The 22389-nt window shown below is 44.9% G+C and overlaps 1 protein-coding gene across 3 annotated transcripts in view; it reads right to left on the bottom strand.

Moving 5' to 3' along the window:
• LOC144104961 (venom metalloproteinase antarease TserMP_A-like) overlaps positions 1-7175 on the bottom strand; it is a 50199-nt gene extending 43024 nt beyond the window's left edge. For 2 of the 3 annotated variants that reach the window (XM_077638188.1, XM_077638190.1), the window contains exons 1-2: positions 6908-7175; positions 3626-3828 (exon numbers count right to left, since the gene is read on the bottom strand). In XM_077638188.1, coding sequence (XP_077494314.1) covers positions 3626-3828; positions 6908-6959 — 255 coding nt within the window. In that variant the 5' untranslated portion in view covers positions 6960-7175. The remainder of the gene's footprint in view (positions 1-3625; positions 3829-6907) is intronic. The other variant, XM_077638189.1, reaches the window with a different exon arrangement.
• Positions 7176-22389: the final 15214 nt, after the last annotated feature.

Genomic DNA, 22389 nt, shown 5'->3' with positions numbered 1-22389 from the left:
GGTGCTTAATAACTGTTTCGTGACCCTTTGAATATCTGTTTAGTGAAGGAAGACACAATTCTGCCACCCTCAATGACGTCATAAGTGCTTCCAATCGCAATTTTAAACGGTAATAACTATTAGCGTAGAGCAGGAAGAAAGAGGATTCAGTTATTTTTGGGTTATATTAGGCCGACTTTTATCTTGGTTCCAAATTCAGGATTCTAACAAAAACTAAGAAGACTGGCATCCCTTACAATCAGAGACATTCAGGAAAACAATGCGATGAAGCAAGCAGCATCTTTTGCATTTTGCCTAGCCACCTGCGGCAACACTAGTTCACACTAGTTCACAAAAATCAGTGTGAACTGAGTGAGCAGTTCTTAGCGTCGAGCGTACGCGTGCAATTGTGTGGGCACACAACGACACAGCTCACGCGGTGATAATCCGCCGAAGAGGGCATGACTGACAAAACGCCGGCCAGTACCCAACTTCTTTATCCTCCTGCATTCTTGCTCAAAATAGTAGTTGACACGAGGAACCATTAGAACATAGTGTATTAGGAGGTAGAGATGTTTTGCACAGCACGAACTGCTTTGCAAATTCTGCTACTCTTTTCTGTGACCCATCCTAGCCGGTGGAAGAGGAATTTTTGCCGAAAAATGTTGAGGGTACACGTAAGCTCAACCATGAGGTTAGGACGGGATAGCAAGTAAAAAGCTAACAGGCCTGGGTTCCTGTTTGCGTATCATGCACTCCGCAAAGAAAAAAGACAGTTCTTTCTTTCACTATCACAGAACTGTTAAGCTTTCATAAAGACCACAATGCAAAAACATCATAGGCCCCTCCCACGAAAGTACTCCTTCTCTGTACGTATATGCAAAATTGGCATTTCTCTATTTTACTTTCATAGATCGCGGCGAGCCTTTATACCACTCCTAGCGCAGTAGTGCTACCTTAGTGTATATAAAGTAATGCCAATATATAACATATGCAGTAAAATTTACGAATGCTTAAAAAACTCCAGTGAATGCACAGAGAGGCAATATTCTAAATTTTGAAGTGTGATTTCAGAAACAATAAATTATCGTTGTGGCAACAACACACAAACTCAACCAAAACAAGGCATTACATATCAGCGCAAGCAGCTAGTGGTGTATACAAAGAACCTGCTCATTTCCTCACTGCTTTCATCTACAGAGCCTAATTTTTAAATGCTAAGCTGTTTTCAACATACAGTAAATAAGCATTTGCCAAGCACATTGCGGTTAATTACACTTTTGTTTTGCCTGTCATAAAAGGGAACTGCTCAATGGGCTTTAAAATAATTTATCACAAAAATAGTGCCATGGTAGAATGAAGAAAGTTATCGTATATCAACTATATATTTCCTAAGTAAATATATCGATATCAGTCCAAAGGAACACTTTCAGTATATGCACTATATCAAACAAATTGCATATCACCTTGTGTAAACTTGCTGCTGCACAGTGCCAAACTATGCTGGTTGCTTATTTTAGATGTGAGATTTAAGTTTTCTATTCTGTAGTAGTAAGAAGTTCAATAGAATGCAAAATAAGAGTTTATAATAGATTCAGACAAAGGTTTTATATCATATGCGTTCTATATGTCGTAGTGTGAATTCTGAAGTAGTGCGTTGTGAGAAAAACGGCTCAAAGTGTAGTATTTATAAGGCACATGAATATTACGCTTACATGCACATAGAAAATTATCTCAAAACACTTACTAAATGCTCAAATTTAATGGCATACCAAGTACATGGAATGCAATGACAACCAACCATTAAAACCACGTTTGCTGAAATGATTACGTTAAATTCTGTGTCAGTCGGTTCACTACTTTGCTGTTATCTCCTTGAAAATTGTTCCATCCACCCGGAATTGGACTCTAATCTGGCGTTTGTGATGCGCTATGAACATACCGGTAAAATTATATTTTGTCTACAAAATCCAAATGAGACACATAAATACTCAACATCACTGCTCACTGCCCTCTCTACACACTGTTTTTATTAAGTCGAGATTTTTACGGAAACCCACCAGCCCTGAGATTCACAAGTAGCAGAAGGGCAACCCATACCAAGGAAGAAAAGCCCTTGATAATTTGCCTCCCACACGGGAGCCTTGCTCACCGTGAGAATAAATTAAAATAAACTGGCTTTTTATGGTTTCGCTGCGTGCGGTTTCACTGTTTGCACGAAATTTCCACTTTGACCCACACAGGCAATGCCGCAGCATACCCGCGAAAAACTGTTGATTATGACCGGAAATTTTTATTTTAACCAGCCGTTTTTAACATTGAGCAGGGCCTGCCACAACTTATTCGCGGGCATGCGAAAAACGAAAAGAATTTCCAAGCCGTTTGTAATTAGAAACCCTGAAAATTGAAACAAAGACGACACTCAATCGCGATCACTATGCTCTTCGTAGCGCGAACGCACGTTCTCTGGGCATGTCTTTAAGCATAAATAGACACTTCTTGGCATCTATTCTCTTTGTATACAAGGCTCTCGTGCGGAAGCCGTAACATCAAGACCCTTTCTTCTTTGAGGGTGATTCATATTCAAGAATTTTCTCTCCTGTGTGGATTGAAACGGAGATAGATTATTACATGAATATTATAAAATCAATGGTATAGAACCTACATAAGCTTCCCTAAATGATATGCGAGTGCAGATATAATAGAAATCTTTTTTGGTGAAGCGTAGTTTATTTTCGTTCTGCTTTAATACATAGGACTGACCGTTGGAAACCTTCCTCTCACGGCTTCATTCGAGAGTCTCAAATTCCGTTTCACATTTTCAAAATACTGATTTCTAGATAGTTCGCACACGCGTTTTCGAATTTCGAGTGAGGCTATCACTAGAAGATAGTGGCTTGAACCTCTTCATTTGACTGAAAATGTTCGAAAGCTCTGCCTCCGCCAACTGAAGAAGTTGCGTTGCCTGTCCACAAGATCTCAGCGTGTATTCCACATGGCTCTTAACACCTGCGTGTCATAACTAATCGAATCGCTGCTTCACCTAATTCTATGCAACTTTGTTTGACTGTGTCTTTATTCGTACCATGGTTCACCCTGCCATTCAAGTCGTTAGCTGATTTTCATAAGATTTTCCTTTAAGTGCAATTTTATGAGAACTGAATGGTTACATATTTTCTTTTTGCCTTTCCTGGTTTTCCTCCTAGTATTTTTTGCCAAGTGCGAAATTGATTCCAGCGTATGGTATATTTCGCCTCCTTTCCGAATGTCTCCACTTTTTCGTCGCTTAGGAGATATACATCCTTTTTATTCTGAAGTATGCAGTTGCTACAAGGCATTCTGGAATTAATTTTGACACATCAGTTCACGTCTTGTTCATTTCGAATGGTTATATCTACAATTAGGGTGCCAAACAATTGGGGGTGCCAAACAATTTGCTGGGGCCTGTTCATTAAGCTATAAATTTGGCACCTAGACACTGCAAATCTTAAGAACGGTAGCAGGAGTGTAGGTGCCAAAAACAGGACAACCAGACTGCGTGATCATGTGTCTTGGGTGACAGTGAAGGAAAAAAAAAATTTCTTGACACGTTTGTGTAGTATTACGATTACTCTGATTTAAAATTGCAATGCGTATTGTAACTTACAAACTTTGTGATGTCTTCTCCATTCTGTGTGCTGATAACACGCAGAAGAGGGGCTGCTACAGAGCTCTTTTCTAGGCTCAGGACAAGGTCGTCAGTAATATGCAGCACAAGTTCACCAGTGGTTGTTCGTTCTTCAAGCAGTCGGGGGTAGACAACATTGGAACTTTCATGGAATGGCAATACTGCTGCGCCAGAACCAGTGCCTAGGTAATGCACATAACCGGTAAGTCAGTGATGGCAATAAACAAATAGCTTCAGCCAGGTACGCAGACCTCCACGCCTGTAGATAAAGCTCATAAAGAGCAATGCATTCTATGTGTGCTGTCGGTGTGTGTCGCTAGATTATTAGAAGAGCTTTACAGGAATATCAGGTGCAACAAAGCAAATATTCTGGTTTATTCGGTTAAAAGCTGCAGAAAAGAGTGTACGAAAAGAAAAAGATGTTATTTACTAAGAACAGTTCACTTAATCCTTCCAATAATACTGTACGTCGAGGAAAAAAGCAAAAATTTCTTTTCATATAACAAACCTGAATCATATTCTTTGAAAGGTAGAAGCCAGCAAGCAGTGTTTGTGACCTCTGACTTATTAAACCTTAAAGTAACATTGCTGATTTTTTAGGTCATAAAAAAACTACTGTGTAAGCACTTAATTGCTGTGGCACTTAGAAAATGGTTTTGGATGTTGTTTGTTTGGTTTATAAGAGGTTTATTTTATCTATGCGGTCCTAGCAGGCACTCCGTAAATGAGCAGAGATAAGGAAACGTCAGAGGGTATAATCATTTACAAGCTATTTTTACTTTCTCTTTCAGTTCAGTCAGCGCTGATGACGGACTTCTGTGTGAAAAGAAGCTTAAACGGTTTTACTGTTCAGGATGATGTCAGCTTGAACAACTATAACGTTAATATTTAATCTGCGCTGTCTTTATTGCTTAATATGCCTTCAGACCAGTGGTGTGCGGTCATGTCATCGCCTTCTCCTAACCAGTATTACATATAGGCGATGAAATTCGCCTCGTGCTTCTGCTTCGTTGCGGGAATGAATAATCGTTTCATGTTTGAGCAGTTGCAGAGCAGTAGCGACTCACAGGATGCGTCCACGAAGAGGGGCAGGGAAAACAACAACGTTTCATAGCGACAGTGGTTGGTAACGCGGAGTCCTTTCAATGCCTGTTTTGTGGAGAGAAGCTCTAATTCGGTGCGCATACGCGCTTGCTTTCGTTTCCGTTCACTGCCTGAGTACGCCGCAAGCTCACAACTGCGCCGTGCGAGTTCTGCGACTCGAAAAGCTGTTGATAGCGAGGTTCCTTTCAGGAATGTGGCGACGATGACATGCGCGATATTGTGTGCAGAAAGGCAATTCCCATTTTCTTGGCGTGAAACCCAATTGGTGCTATCGTAGATGTGACTGGTCCTGAATTTTAAATCACTTAATTCGCAGTTATGTTTTACAACTGTAAGCATTGAATGTAAGAGTCTAATCTGTTGCCTAGAAGCAACACCAGCTGCTGGTGGCAGCAGCTTTCACCTTGCCCAAGGGATCAGGCCAGCTCGTCTAGCACCTGCGCATCTTGCTCACTGTATGATATTTCTGCAGTTTAAGGTAGCGTGGATTTCAGGTAACTGCTGCAGAAACTCTAATCTACAACTACAATCTTTAGCAAAATTTTTTAATTCGGTATATGCAACCGGCGACATAGGGCACACGAATTTTGCGAGCCCGCTAGGCTTACTCGTCATGAAAGCATGCTGGAATCGAATAAAATTTCACTCTAAGATGCCGTTACCGCTGGTGAGTGGAACATGTGAACGCGTCGAGTGCAGTAGGTCGCTTTTATTCCTAATTCGTCCCAGCGATAAGCGAGAGTGAAGCCCAGTTATTCAAGATCAAAAATAGCGCAGAGAAAACATGAAGAACGGACAGGGCGACCAAGACACGCGCTTATCGTGAACGTACGCCAACTCGGCCAATGTTTGTTGGTGCCCGCTATTGAAGTTCTCTAATGGGAACGAAGCTTTTGCTCTCTAGCCGATCTGTCACAGCTTTGTCGACTGATTGTCCACCGACTTAGTTTGTAGTCTTCATTCACTTTAAGCGCTTGCGGACTACAGAGATAATCACCCACCGATATCAACGCCTTCTTTGGTGTAATTGTCGGTATAATGTAATCTCGGAGTTTTCTCATCACTGCAGGTACCGACGCTTTGGCAACGGGATCTGCTGTGCAGACCACTGATCATCGACATCGCAGCCTATATGTGACTTAGTTTTCATGGAGGAACTCGGCAACGGGCCAAATATTTGTGGCAGTTCATATAGAACGCATTTTATGCTGGTGGGAATGTCAAAGCAGCTTCGACAATATTGAAGGCCAATAATAACTGTTAAACTGAACAACTTCGATTCAATTTTTTTAAACGCACCTCCTTGCACCGCGGAAACAAACGAGGTTATTCGTTAGTAATTGAAATTTAGTGTTTCTATAACTCCGGGATAGGATGTTATTTAACAGAGTAAAATAAATCATAGGAGGCGTGACTGCGATCCCAGAACACCTCCGCACTTTCTACGCATGACAACAGTTAGCTACTTTTGTGAGAACTAAGCCGGTTGTCATCTCCGCACTCTTATTTTTTCACCCGAGTAATTATAAGTGTATGTGCTTTACGCATTCTACATGGCACTACTTTCATTGTAACCCTAAATATTATGAAATAAACCTTAGTGAAAATTGCCGGCCTCAACTGCGTCATAGTCCCACGAGACAAACCAATCGGATTTATCTTGTTTTCCAATTCGTCGTTGCAGTTTATAGCATTCTGTCTTTTTTTGATACCTGTAATATAGCTGTGATAGGTACATTATTCGAATGTTCAATACATATCTCCAGGTATACCATTTGACATTGTTTACCTTCTCTCCATCAAGCAAAAACCACCACGTCTTCTATCTGAACTTGTACCCTTTTTGGTGCGATGCGTACGCACCGAAATTTAGAGGTAGCTGTCGCATCTCATACTAATCGCCAAAAATATGAAGCAAGACAGTACTTAGGAAAAGCATCAGAGAGGCAACACAGGAAATTTTGTGCTTTGAAGGCGTTTTGCTATGTCCTGCACTTTCGCAAGATGTTGAAAAGTATGATAATAAGTAGCAAATTCAACTGTTAGCCACTCATCCTGCTACGTCGAAGGAACACTTATTTCATAAGGAGTTGCACGTATACAGCGTGAATGCATTAGCAACAAAATTATTACTGAACAAATGAGGCTGTTACTTACTCATTGCTGAGATCGCTAAGTAGAAAATTGCTGCGTACATTGTGACGAACATATACAGGAAGCTGCTAAGCTTTTCGCTTATTTCAGCAGAGTCTGGGTAGCTTTTAACGTTCTATTCATATATTGGAGATTAAATTGCCAAAGCAAGAAGAAAAGCCCACACCACCCGGATCGTGGAGATATCAAGGCATGGCGGATGTTCTAGATTTATATATTTACTGGAGCAAAATACTATTGTTCGCAGCCTTCAGAGATGGATATCGGAAGCTGACGTGTCAAGTTTTCGTCTTTTTGTAGGCAGCGGTAGCTGTTCGAGCGGTGGGAATATTGTTAAAAAGCAGCGTGACACTTTCTGAGTATCAAAAAGCTCCCGAAGTGTCATACCACACAATTGCTCGGCGCAGTTGCATCCATGTCAGATCTGTTTCAAGACATAAGGAAATAGAAAACAGAGCAAATCTGTCCCCTCAGACAGCACAAAGCAGTTTTTCGCTGGAATATTTTCTCGTCTGGAAGTGTAGAACAAACAAAACCTTGAGGCTGCATTGCAGGGAACTGATGCTTGTTTCGCAGAAATGGCAACCTCAAGGCAGCAGTCATGAACACTTGAAGTCTGTTGACGGACGGAAGAGGCAGGATATGCAATTTAAAATTTTTTAAAGTGTGCAGACAAATGGCAATGACAAAGTAAGCGGAACTTTACTTGTGATTCAAAGAATATTTAGAGCAAAAGGTGCAGACGCGCATGTGCGTTAGGATGATTAGGGCTGGAAATAAAGAAGAAAACAACTTAATAGCAAACAAAATGCAATAGGATTCCGACAACATCAAGTGGTTGGCCATCATCGCCGAAGATCAACAAGAAATTGCAAATCTGAAATGCGCCAGTTATTGGTCTACAAGCCTGAGCAACGTCTCACAAGAATAAAGATTGGAACACTGGCACTGTAAACGTCAGGGCAACAGATTCACCGTACGCACCGTGAGAAAAGGAGCGAAGACGTAAAAAAAGAATATAAGGTCGTTAAAGATAATCTTAAAATTTCACAGATATGATACGCACAACGCTCAACAAGGTTAGACAAATTAATAAAATTCAGGGGTTAACTTTGTTGACATAAACTGTGTTGAGGTGAAAGCCCTTAGTGCGGTGCTGATGCTTGTGTCACTGATGTGTGGTTAAAATGCAAAGTACACAATTATTTGTGAATCTTAAATGATAGATGCACTGGAGGGCGTTTCGGAGGCATTCGTTTGATACGACGTCCTTCCGCAAACACTCTGCAGCGTCCTACACAAGGAGAACTGCATATGCATTTGCAGGAAGTAGCGCAGCCGTTAGCCTGCTCGGCTGCGGAACGGAAGGATGGTGGTTGGAACCCAATCGTGCACAAAGATTTTTTCTCATCGAGTTGAAGAGGGCAATGGACGGACGGACGGTACGACGTCACTTCCATTGTCGAGACTTCCGGCTGGCGATGTAACGGACGAACAGGATCTCGAAAGGAAATATGAGCCATTAAAGGCTTTCGCTTTAAAACGGCGGCCGGAGGTTTTACACACTAAACAATTTGCACCTTCAAGGGTGCAACAGTATTTAGGCATACAACCACAGATCGTTTTTTTTCAAAGTATGCGCTGAATATGCTAGCTCCGTTAACGCAATAATGAACCCTGTAATAGTGTGCAGGCGAAATCCCGGGGTTTAGCAGCCTAATCGGGTAGGGAGGTGAGTGACGGCGCATGGGGGCTATTGCCCTTTTTAACAATTTTCACGGTGTTCGCTATTTGTGGTTATAATATCTATAAGCTGTACGAGCTTTCCATTAAATGAAAACCGCAGGCTCGAGTCCAGATGGGGTGGTGGTTTGAGCAAAAATATTTGTGAAATAACTGAATTATTCTAGTAGAACTGCTAGCGCCATTGGCTGCCCAAAGGGGGCTCGCTTAAACGGAGTTTTTTAACGCATATATAATTCATGTGTCGTAGTGGAGTAGAGGGCGAGCGCCCTTGTTTCCTGCGGTCTTGGGCTCTATGAGCTAAGTAGGAGCTTATAAATTAATAAACAAAAATAGTCAGCCTGATTATGCGTTCTTCTAGAAAATATCATGTGGCAAGTACTGCCATCGTTTTTGGCTGCCTTGTTGGATCAGCCTTTATTTTTTCTTTTGAATACATAAACAAAACGCCACGAACATCACGAGAATGTTACAAATATGACTCCATTGAAAACGTAAGCAGACAGGCCATCATAGATAAATTCAGAAATCATATTTTCTGTCGGGGAGACTGCAATGACTACTTTTTCAGGCAGGTTATTGATAGATTTAGTAAGAACTGAGCAGTAGGACTGTCAGCACCGCAAGAACCAGCGTCTTTTCAGGAGTGGACACCTAGACAGCTGTGAGGATACTGAGATATGTCGAACTGTTAAGCGGTCCGCAAAAGGGTTTAACTGCATTAATTCACCCTACTGCGTAAGTGTAAAGGCCGTGCATTGATCCCGGTTTTGGAGGGGAGGAGAAGGGTGCGATTTAGAGACACGGAATACGCCCTTGTGTACCAAGATGGGTACAAAATCTATAGCGTGAAGCTAAGAATTTCTTTTCAAAGATAGACACGCTTATAACCTACACATAATGCGCAGGCGTTCGGGATGGCGGAAAAATTTTGAGTAAGACTAGTCGGGTGACATGCTTGAGACGGAGGGCGGTGAAATTCGCGGTACAAGTCCGAGTTCATAAGCATCTCAGCCGCTTCAGTCGTTACCCACATAGAACAGGATGTCCTGCCCTCCCCCCCTAAAAAAAAAACAAGAAAACAAAAACAAATTCTAACAAAAGTTAAATGCAGCGCCAACCCCGTCGAGGGCCCCGCATATGAAAGATTAGGCCAGATATATGTAGAAATTTTGGCCAACAGAAATGTAAATAAGAAGGTAGGGAGGTCTACCTCGCCTACCTCAATCGCAATCCGCGAGAAATCGACCTAGCTCAGCTGCGTTTATATGAACGGTGGTTTTTACTTAAAATATAAATTTTGGCCCCTAGTTTAGGTTTAGCAGCTTTTTTTACTTTGCTGGTGGATATAGTATGGTGACATGTACCAAAAAAAATCCTCTAAGTTTTTGGTATCCTGTCACATGAACTAATAATATAGCATGTTAGTTATAAATATATTTGCGTTAAAGCGGGGCTTGCCTACTCTCATGTTCATTATTAAAATGAGAGACTATGATTATTTTGCTTTAAAAAATTGCATGGCATCCGAGCAATATCATTTTGAGAAAAGTTTTGATGGATCGTTACCCAGAAGATGGCTGCAAGCCACCGTTTGCGAACCATTGCTGATGTACTATAAAAGTTTGCCGGCTCACCTTTGTTGCGGCCTACTTGCGTCCTAATTTGTCTTTCCTAGCTGTTCACAATCATCCACGGCATTATCATCAAGTATAAATTCAAAACCTGAGCACTCAGCTATGAAAACAGTGAGGACCTTGAACAATCGATACACAAACGAAAAGCAGTGAAAAACTGCAATCGAAACATGCAGCGTCTCAAGCAATACATATGGTTTGCAGTCGTATAGCTTCCTTGCCTTCAAAAAGCGCCCATATTGAACTGGGGAACTTGTTCACAAGCTTGATGCTTTTATTTTGGTGCTATGCCCTTTTTTTCAAACTGTTCCCTCCATCAACAACATATCCGCCGTCGATCAGACATTTCTGTCTTGGCGTTCCTCGTGGGTATTTTTTTTTTTTTGCCGTGCTGGAGTCCTTTCAGGGTCCAACCTTACCCAGTTTTCCAGGACGCAGAAAGCTAGCAAATAGCATTATGTCCCCAACATGCTAAAGATAACTGAAGATGAAAGCAAAATCTAAACGTTATTGAGAGACAGACTTCAAAATTTTATTCAGTTTCCACAGGGACCCAGCTGTTGGGGTCTTTGTCCCGTCATGATAATAGGCGACCTTTTGGTTATTCTCCAAGCCTGCGGCCTCCCAGTAAATCAGAACCATCCGAAAATATGTGTACACATTCGGCTGTGCACGAATGATGGCAGTAAGGCTCCGTACCGAGGCAAGCAAGAGGCCACCGTTTCTAGTTGGTGTTTTTGTAACCGTGTGAGCAAGCTGTGAGCAGGCCATGTGTAAGGCGGGCGCTCTTTTCCATCTGCGTTCCTTTGCAACACGCCTGCGCACGTGGAAGCAGGTTCCCATTGTGAACGAGAGCCTCCGCAAGCAGAGTGCAAAAGGGAATTGGATAGGGTCTTTTGACGCACCGCCGCCGTTTTCACGAGACCCACTTACGCCGCCGAGGAGAGGCCCCCGACGTCCCACTCATGCCCGCAGTTTTGCGTGGCCTAACAAAGGCGTCTTTCAAGGATGGCGGTGACCAACGCCTATTAAAGCAGTTAAGTCGTACTCACCCAATGCTTGACAAAACAGGACTGTTCATTATCTGGTTTGCCGAGGCGGCAAAGAGCTTGACATGGTTTACGCAAAAAGCGTACAGGCGCTAAAAGACGAAGACAAGCACACTCAAGACAGGACAGGCGCCTGTCCTCTCTTGAGTGTGCTTGTCTTCGTCTTTTAGCGCCTGTACGCTTTTTGCGTAAACCATGTCAAGCTACTACCAACTAGCTCAAATGAAAGTCTTGCGGCACAGAGCACTCAGAAAGGCAAGTACGGCGTTTTTCTAGCAATGCGCGGCAAATAAGTTCATTCCTGATTCTTATAAGCCGAGTGTCCCGCCGTCTGTGGTGTAGCAGCATTGTGGCCTTTTCTCTTTCTCTTTTGTTGCTGACGCTGGGCACGTACTACTGATTACGTGTTGGAGCGCATCACTGTCAAGAGCTTGAGTAGCAACGCGAGTGGAGAGGGGGGTGGTGGTGCGCCTGAGTAAATTCGGTAGAAAAGCTCCGAAGGGAGAGCGTGCGGATACCCTTGCTTGAGTGAGAATGGGGTTGTATTTGTTTTTGATTTAGTTTGTGTTGTTAGCGAGACCCTGGGTTCGAGGCTAAGCACAACCTATGGGGTATTCCCCACATCGCATGACATTTTAGAATGGAGAACTGATACTTGAGGCGGCCACTGAAAATGAATGCACCTAATTCTTTGTTAATAAAGTGTTAAAACGCAAGTGACCGGATGGAGTCCTGTCGGAGCTGGGGCTCTATGCCTAGCATGTAACGCGGTTCTACATAAACTCTAACCCGTCAGGTTGATGAATAAAGTAGTGCAAAGTTTGCTCTATTTTGTAAATTAATTTCTGCTTCTTCAGGTCTTACTCTCTGTATATGTGCGCTGTAAATTTATCCCTGCTGTGACCATCTACAAGCATGCCTCTTGGTCACCTTCTTCGCCGGACTACACCAGAGAAAGGGTTTGGAAACCTTCATTGAAGAAACGCACTACCTGAAACTGCACTGCATGTAATAACATTCGTCGCTATAAAACGCCGATACACACCGGCTCAAAAATATTTTATAGAGCTACGCTTGCAGGCTTGGAGCATGAATAAGCGAAAGCAATTGTAGCTTTGGTTTCTCATGAACTTTTTTTCGTAAATTAGCTGGCTTAGTTAATCACCAAAGTATATGTAGTACGGCGACGGTAAAATTTTCGCAGGAAGTGCGCAATGCGATTAAGGTTAATGAATACTCAGAACTAAATCTTTGCTTAGCTTTCGAAACTAAGGCGGCCTCAGCATTACATAATAACCCTACATTTCCCCAATATTATATAGTTCTCTGCCGTCATTGCATCCACAAGCCGCTGCTGCTAAAATCCACTTCATCACCATTTCAGAAGGCAGAAATTTTTTTACAGCCTTAGCAAATAATGAAGATGTTTCCTGAAAATGCACTGCAGCGTTTGTCGCCAAATATCGCATGTGATAATGAAACAACCTCGTGCATGGAGCAGTTGCAGCGCGCCTTGCACTTACTTCGTATGAGGTCAGATGAAAGGGCGCCGCAAGAGAGCGCCAAATTGCTTAAAACGCCGAACCCACTAATAACGACTCGGACGGTCACGAAGATTGCGTTTGTTGTATCCAAGGTTCGTAGTAAGTGGACTTGCCCAATTACAGCCAAAACATTGACTACCGCGGGGTTTGTTGCTTCATAACGTCCGTGCCACTTTTGGGGCACGATAAAACCGATATTTATTCAGGCGTTCACGGCAACTATATTGGTAGGTTGGAATTCTTTTCGCCAATCATCGACAAAGATGTAATAGTGGGGCGGCGAAGCAACTGCAGCGCATGCGCGCGCAGAACGGACAGCATGCTCCACCATTGTGTGAAACGCTTGACCTGCGCACTAACGAAAAATCCTTGCCGCCGTTGCTATATTATGGAAGTAATTCTTTTGCACACAAGTGGAGCTGCATAGACCAAAAAGCTTTCGCCAGTCGGCACACAAGAATGCATCGATTGATCTTGTAGTTTGTCTGGGCGCGCTGGGTGGGAGTTAACTGCAGTTTGAATGCCATCTTTTTTTTTACTGTTTTTGGGGGTCGACAATTTCTGTGATGGAAATCACGGGACCTGGCAGACGCTCTTTGGTCTCTGCGCGGGCGTAAGGTGCGTTTTTCGACGACTTCCAGGGCGCGTTTACTTGTAACAATCGAGTGGTGCGACCATGGTTGCTTTTCGCTTAGATGCACTGCTACCGCCATAATAAACGTTTTGACAGAAACATAGCCCTCGCTCAAAATAAGCGGGTGTTTGTTATAGCTGAGGCTGTTATAAGTGGGTTCTACTCTATATGGTGAATAGAAAAGTCGGGCTACACCGCCTTAATAGTGTCTCAATCTACGACTGAACCACGTCTTTAGAGAACGGATGAACAATTGAGTGGAGCAAAAGGGCAGTAGATCACCTACTAGAGAAATTCGAATTATTTTCCACTACCTTGGGTTCTATAGGACTTTCACATTCCAAAGTAAATGGAGCGTCCTTGCCGATGCGCTGCAATCAAGACATGGCCATCTCGGCCGGAATTGATCACGTGTGCTCTAAAATATGCGCTCTCGGGGACTCTGAACTAGCTCGACCGCCAGAGGCTAAAGTTCGTGCAAATGTATTTCTCAAACCACAAGAAAATCATTTAACTCGGCCAAAACTACAACCGAATAATTTTTTTGCATGCATTCGCGCTCAAACAAAATTCAGCAATTACAAAAGAACAATGCGCATGCAATTGTCCGCTTTACCACTGGTCTTGTCGCCACCAATTTTTTTTTATCAATACACTTCAAACACATCTTACATAAGACATTATGGTTGTTGGTGAGTTGTAGGCCTAAAAGCCTTCTTGATAACGATATAGCAGCAATTTTCCACCTTAAAATTTCATCTCCTGAAGGAAGCATATATTAGTTCTGAAGTACTGAAGTTCGTGCTTACTTTGATGTTTTACCTGAAGCCATCAGAATGTATAAGCAAAATACTTTGCACTTCATCACTGAACTTGAGAGGTCGCCCTGGACTAAATTGGTGCAGTTACGAGGAAGACAGTCTGGTGAGTTTTGGTAGAGTCTTCTCACATTTGTCTAACGAATATTGCTTCTACACAACTGTCGTATATATGTCAATTTACTTTGCTTGTGGTGTGAAGATTTTCATTGAAGTCTTCAGATATTTTTTAAATGTAGAATGCAAAAAATATGCATTTTCGCAATCTTGGTATGGTCTGTGCGGACATATATTGCTGAATCTCCGTATGTTGTGTTTGTTTTTAATTTTCTTCTTTTAGTATGCTTCACATGTTCAAATAAACGACGAGAAAGTCTTAATACGCTGCTGGTGACGCCGGCCCTGATATTGTTTCACTGGAATCTGCAATAAATGAAGATTGGCTTTGCTAGCAAGCAAAGTTTTGGCTGACAGCTTCTTAAGACGCTTTAAATATAATGATAATCCTCGACGGAATTGGTTTCGATCACGTACAACAGAAGATATTCTTGTGCATTTGAAGGCTCTTCGAAAACATAATCACCTGACATTGCATGTAAAATATTCGCTATAATTGCCTATTGTGTATTCTTTGGATACGCACATGCATTTAAAGCGATGTATTTTGTTCGACAAGTCTGTTCGAATCGTTGAACTATTTGGTTTCTAACCGATGACAGCTTCTTCTTGAGTGCGCACGCGACAAAGGTTCGGATGATATTGATAAAAATTTACACAGCGGAAAATTTTGTCAGACACCCGGTGACAACGAAACATAAATAGGTATTACGAAATTTATTTTTAAGATCATCCTATCGGGTCGTGGAATAGCGTACCGAATGCATTCAGTTGTCCCTGCGGCGGCTCCGCCGGCCCCACTTGATCTGACTAGCATAGGACTTTAACTTTCCAGCTAACTGATTGAACCCTGGTTAGACCTGTGAAAAGTCTGCTAGAAGAGATCAAGTAGTGGTTTGGTTATAGAGAGAAATCTCAGCCTTCGGCAAAGACAAAACGCGGGATCTGGTACAGACGAATAGTGTAAACATAATTTCTCTCTTAAACTGGACTTTCGTATAGAGACAAGACAGTCGCCAAGTGATAATGTAGGAACGTTGCATTCAGCGATATACTCAGCCGCACCGACTGCGCCGGATTATGCCCATTCTTTTTGAGTTCTTAACGATGAAATCGGATACGAGAGAAAGAATTTCCAGAGTGATTCTGCACATCATCTTCATCATTAATTATCCTTCTTTTTTTATGAGCAAGTTTAGTCAACTTCCGGTGATAAAATTTGGATGCAAGATGTGTCAGATTGTGTATGCCGTGCACGTAATTTGGTATACAGAATAACAGTCCCGAATGTTTTTTTTTTCACTGGGCTCTCTTTGTTGGACGCAATATCAAACTTTTTTCTGAGACCACTGCGCCGTAGAAGCTCGCAGAGCCCAACAGTGATCGTGAATTACACTTCTTCATACCACTGTTTTGCACCTCTGCGACATAACAAGCGTTGCAAGCAGAAAAGTGGAACGTTGTCTCCTGCAGTAGGTCTAATCCCGGTGTGGCCTTCATAGGATTTTAGTGAGAGTTCTCATCTCCTCTGCGGTGAGTTACTCTGCCTTCCTCACTGTAGTACCTGTTGCTTTCGCTCTAGTAAGCGGCTGGGGCCAATCTCTGTTTTTTAATGAACTCTCACTCACGCTAATATGGCAGGGAGTGCCCTGTCCAGGCAGATAGGTGATTACTCAGATTGGAGGAGGAGGAGGGCTGATCTCCTGCGTGTCGTCAAGAGGCTAAGTCCACCTCCCTGTGATGCTCACAATTTCGGAGCTTGGCCTTCTTAGACACCTTGCCTTTACCTTAATGTGCTTCCTGCAGGAACACAGTATAACTGTACGAAAGGATAGTTTCAAGAAAAAATTGATCCTCTCACATTCTCTTTCTATCCTTATGTTTTCGAGGTCTCAAAAAATTCGGTTAGGGGCGCAAAATTTCACATTTCAGAATCTTCCTATCAGTCAATTAACACTCGTAACGTCCTAACTAAAAACGATGCTTTGCGCCCTTTTTGAAGTGAACACGGTGTAGCGTCGTCTATGGGATTGACCGCGAAAATAGTTTGCTGAGGCATGGGTTTTGCTTCCGAAAACGCCCACCATCGGCGGCAACAGTACTGTCTTCGAGCAGGTTACACCTTATAAAACACCGTTTTTGAAGCACGTGGTCATATTTTAAATAGAGCGTTTTACCGTCGTGATGCAAGCTAACTTCTTTTCATCCTTTGTGTCCCTTGAGAGGGGGCGCTATAATTTCTTCTATTATTTCCGTGCGCGCATATCATTATAACCCCAGCACATTTTTTTCCGCTTTTGTTTTGGAAATGAAATGCTCGCTTTCAAGGTTATTGTTTTTCAGCGATTAGTCTTTATCCAATTAATTTAGCTTGATTAGAAAATTAGAAAAACGAGCAAAGATTTGGTCTGAAGCACCGAGTTCTCTAAACAGAAATAAAAAAATAGAAATGTAAACTTTTCTTTACTGTTTTGTGGAACGCTTCTGGATAATGGTCTTCTGGGGCGCGTAATTGTTATTGACAACAAACAGACAAAACTGTCGCTTGTAGCGAAGCATTGCATAAAGAAGGTACAACGTGTATTATAATTTTGATAAAAATATTTGCTTATGTTCCATTTGGATTTATGTTTGTGTTAGCCCTGGACATAACTGCCAGGAACAATCAAAAAGTAAAGCAAGCCGTTCTTAAAAAACTTCAGCGCTCAAGCATTAAAGTTGCGGAAAAAGGGACTTGTCCATTGTGCGCTTGCTCCCCGTTTATTTCGGCATTTGCGACAAGCTGCAAGTATCGAAAGGTCGCCTCTGAATGTCTCTGCCTGAAGGAACTCCACATATGAATCGTTTACATCAAAAAATTCTAAAAGAGTTCTTATATTCTGTTCAATGTTTTTGCTCATCTGCTTTTTAAAAACTTGCTTTCTGCAATCATGCTAAAAATTCTTCGTTAATTTTGGTTTATTACAGCATGAAAAACATGACCTCTAAAATAACCAGTCATCTCTGAAGTCTGATATCATGCGCTGTACAAAAGTGAGGGATAAGTCAGCTGACTAATATTTCTTTCGGATGAGAATCATTGAATTCACTGACGTCCAAAAGTTGGGCAAGCAATCGTGTCCGAACATTAGTCCTCTTCTGAGCAAAACATGAATAAGGGAAATTTTTATCGATGAGGGCAATGAAAGCTTCTTAAAATATTTACAATTTTTTGGTTCATCTATATGTATGCATTGCATGCTTTTGCTCAGCATGCGCACGAGTCCTCGTACCAGGAAGAGAACGCTAGCTCTCGAGCAACACAAGATATCATATTGTCCAGATTTTATAGACTATAAAATGTTTGGGTATTTCTAGCATACAGCGAGGCAGGGCTCGAAAAGGACGCTGGAGATCCTTTGCAGCAAATTTGAGCCTAGAAAATAGCATTTTCAGATCTCTTCTGCTTTCTGGTGCAAAGCCAGATTACCATTTCCTCTGTCCTTGCCAGATCTTCCCTGAATATAACCGCAGATAATTCAGTGCCATGCTAGATAAATGTGCCCTGTTTATAGCGGGGTCAAGGAAGTCAGTACCTCGAACGGATATTGCATAAGGTAATGGGCAACCAGGCATACTATTTTTCAGCGAGAACAGAAAATAACTGACTTGTCGTCGGTGTTGATGCCTACAGCGAGGTATAAAGCTTTAGAAGAGACGTTCGTCCGCATATAGGCTGACACTATTAGGTTGTTAGGCTGACACTATTAGGTTGTTGTTTTTAACTAAATAGTTTCAGAGAAAAGGCATATTTCTTTGCAAAAAATCACTTGTTAGTCTCAGTGATTGGTGTGTAAATTGAGGCATGATACTAAATGCTGACAAAACAGTGCTTTCACGAGTAACTAAGAAGAAATGGCCCTATTCCGTTTACATATTGTTACAAGTGGACGAATCATGAACGAAGAAGTGGCGGTGCGCTGAACGACGACGACGTTGACAGTTGGTAGCTGGGCGCTCGGTTCTGAGCTGAGTGCTGGCCATCTCAGAGCAGCCGCCAATATAGACTTACCGCCGTAACATCCCCGTAACATCTTTTGGTGGAGGTCGCGGGTTCGAGCCGACATGCAACGACCCGACGAGCCGACGAGACGACGGGCCGAACCGGCGAGATGACTACCGACCCGGCCCCTCCGTCTGCGCCTGCCACGCCAACTGTCGTCGTAGCCCACCCTCGCGACCCGGGCACATTCTGCGGTACAGATGGCGTGGACGTCGAGGACTGGCTCTCGCTTTATGAGCGTGTTAGCCAGCACAACAGGTGGGACGCCACGCTGATGCTGGCCAATGTAATATTTTATCTCGCCGGCACCGCACGCGTCTGGTTCGAAACCCACAAAGAAGAGATTGCCACGTGGGATGCCTGCAAGCAAAAGCTCCGCGGCCTGTTTGGGAAACCAGTTGGCCGTCAGCTTGCTGCCAAAAAAGAACTTGCAGCTCGCGCCCGAACGGCCACTGAATCATATATTACATACATTCAAGACGTCTTGGCACTGTGCCGAAAGGTCGATCCCAACATGACCGAAGACGATAAGGTAGGCCACATTCTTAAAGGCATTGCCGACGATGCCTTCCCCCTTCTTCTATGCCGGGACTGCTCTACGGTTGACTCCGTTCTGCAGGTGTGTCGACGCTTCGAGCAGGCCAAGCACCGGCGCATTGCACACCGCTTCGACCGCCTGCCTAACACAGCTGCCAGTTTCACGTGCGAGGATCTGCCGACACTAAGGCAGCCTTCCAACCCTGACAATGTGACTCGCATCGTGCGCCGTGAACTGGAGGCGCTGGCTCCTGTTACGCCCAACGCGTCCTTGTCGGACAACACCCTGGCCACAATATCCCTTATTCAAGCTGTCGTCCGCCAGGAGGTCGCCAACTTGGGCATGCCCTCCAGCCATCGTCCCGTCGAACCTCGGAGTGCGAGCCCCATCTCTCCCGTGGTCGCTACTGCTACGGCCCGCAACACCTTCGTCCCACGTTACACAAGGTATCGCAATCCGGATGAGTGGCGTACCCCTGACGACCGGCCGATCTGCTTTACGTGCTCGCGCGTAGGCCACATCTCCCGCCACTGCCGCAGCCGTTGGTCCGCACCTCCCCGACCTTTGCCCTACGTCGACCGCCGTTATGACTATGGACCCCGTCGCTTCACGCCTCGGAATGACCCACCCAGCGCCGAGTCCACACCGCCTCCTCGTAGAACCAGCCGCTCTCCCTCCCGACAGCCCACCGTTCCCGCTCACCTCTTCCGCACCGCAGTTACTCACCGTCCTCTGCAGGCCGCTTCGCGGGAAACTAGCCAGTGCTGCTCCCGGAGGTGATGCTGCATTGGTGCCCCGACCTGAAAATCCTCTACTGACCCAGCCTTCGCCATGTAATCTGCTCGACGTTTTTGTGGACGGTGTTCCTGTTTCTGCCCTCATTGACACTGGTGCCCAAGTCTCGGTTCTTAGCTCATTTTTTTGCCATCGCCTCAAAAAAGTTCAGACCCCTGCCGCTTCGCCCACCGTTCGCGTTGCCGATGGCAGCACTGCTGCCGTCACTGGCCTGTGCACTGCCCGCGTCACTCTTGCCGATCGTCACATCCCAGTTTTGTTCACCGTCCTCGAACACTGCCCTCACAATGTGACCCTTGGTCTAGACTTTCTAACCGCTCACTCTGCCCTTATCGACTGCTCCAGCGGCCTTCTACGATTGGACCTGCCTCTCAGCTCAGCCGACACACCCTCAAGCTCCACGCCCCGCCTTCGCTCCACCGAGTACGCTCGCCTGCCCCCCGACTCTCCCGTTTATCTGCCTATGTCCCCATTTCCTGCGGTTCCTGATGGGGATTATCTTGCCTGTCCACTCGCCGATGTCGTTCTCTCCCGCAATGTTGTTCTTCCGCACCTCATCGTGACCGTCACCAAGAATAGCACCTCCCTTCCTGTCTTCAACTTCAGCTTGTCACCACAAGTTCTTCCTGCAGGCATATCGCTTGCTACTTTGTCTTCTCTCACCGACTGTACCGTCACTGCTCTCTCACCTGGACCGCCTTCTACTGTCTCTCAAGCGGCCGACATCCCGGCCAACGTTCCGCAATCCATTCCTGCGATGATTGCTTCTGACCTGAGCCCCGAGCATGCACAGGATCTTCACAACCTTTTGGTGTCCTACTCTGACATTTTTGACTTCGCTTCAGCTCCTCTGGGTCAAACATCGGTAGTGACTCACCGCATTGACACCGGCCATGCCAGACCTATACACCGGAGGCCTTATCGTGTGTCGCTACCAGAGCGCCAGATCATCCAGCGGGAGGTGGACAAAATGTTGGCCAACGATATCATCGAGCCTTCAAACAGCCCTTGGGCATCTCCTGTCGTGCTCGTGAAAAAGAAAGACCGAACTTGGCGGTTTTGCGTCGACTATCGTCATCTCAACAAGGTCATGAAGAAAGACGTCTATCCCCTTCCGCGCATAGATGATGCCCTGGACTGTTTACATGGCGCCCGCTACTTTTCTTCCATCGACCTTCGTAGCGGGTATTGGCAAATCTCTGTTGACGCAAGAGACCGCGAGAAAACAGCTTTCGTCACCCCTGATGGCCTTTACCATTTTAAGGTCATGCCCTTCGGCCTTTGTAACGCCCCTGCCACATTTGAACGGATGATGGACTCGTTACTCCGGGGCTTCAAGTGGACGACCTGCCTGTGTTACTTAGATGATGTAATTGTTTTCTCGCCCTCTTTTGAAACCCACCTGCTTCGCCTTTCGTCCATCTTGGCACTTTTCCGCCGCGCAGGTCTTCAACTCAACTAAAAAAAATGTACTTTCGGCCGCCGCGAACTCAAAGTCGTCGGCCATTTGGTGAATGCCTGTGGCATACAACCTGACCCTGATAAAGTTCGTGCCGTCAGTGCTTTTCCCTGTCCCCGCTCGCCCAGTGATGTCCGCAGCTTCATCGGTCTCTGTTCCTACTTTCGCCGGTTCGTCCCGAACTTCGCAGCCGTCGCTCGCCCTCTCACCAATCTGTTGCAGAAAGGCGTTCTTTTTTCCTGGGGCCCAGAGCAGGCTACTGCATTCTCCAGCCTTATCGCCGTCCTCACCAACCCTCCTGTATTGGCCCATTTCAACCCGTCTGCCCCGACTGAACTTCGCACCGATGCCAGTAGTCACGGAATTGGCGCCATCCTTGCTCAGCGACAATGCGGCCAGCACTGCGTGATTGCGTACGCCAGCCGTCTTCTTTCTTCCGCAGAGAAGAATTACTCCATCACAGAACGCGAGTGCCTGGCTCATGTTTGGGCCATTGGAAAATTCCGCACATACTTGTTCGGCCGCCCATTCACTTTTATAACCGACCACCACGCCCTGTGTTGGCTCTCATCTCTCAAGGACCCTACTGTCCGTCTTGGCCGGTGGGCATTGCGATTGCAAGAATACACCTTTTCCGTGGTTCACAAGTCCGGTCGCCTCCATCAAGATGCAGACTGCCTGTCCCGCTATCCCGTCGATCCTCCTTCTACAGACTGTGAGTCGGATGCCTGTGTCCTCTCCATCTCCGACCTCTCCCACATTGCCGACGAACAGCGCTTGGATCCCACCCTCACCTCTCTCATCGACCGCCTCAGCACCGACCGCCGCGACACTTCTCTGGCCCGGTTTTTGCTGGACGGGAACACGCTGTACCGCCGCAACATGCGACCTGATGGCGCTGAGCACTTGCTCGTTGTTCCCCGCCACCTACGGTCCACTATCCTCGAACAACTGCATGACGCACCTACGGCTGGTCATCTTGGTGTCTCCAGTACGTACGACCGCGTGCGCCGGCGTTTCTTCTGGCCTGGTCTGTACCACTCCGTCCAACGCTACGTCGCCGCTTGCGACGTCTGTCAGCGCCGAAAGAAGCCCGCTGTCCTGCCGTC

Source organism: Amblyomma americanum, chromosome 9 (assembly GCF_052857255.1).
Source record: "Amblyomma americanum isolate KBUSLIRL-KWMA chromosome 9, ASM5285725v1, whole genome shotgun sequence".
NCBI lineage: Eukaryota > Metazoa > Arthropoda > Arachnida > Ixodida > Ixodidae > Amblyomma > Amblyomma americanum.
Note: the sequence above shows the minus strand (reverse complement) of the source record. Positions and strands in the feature narration are given on the sequence as shown.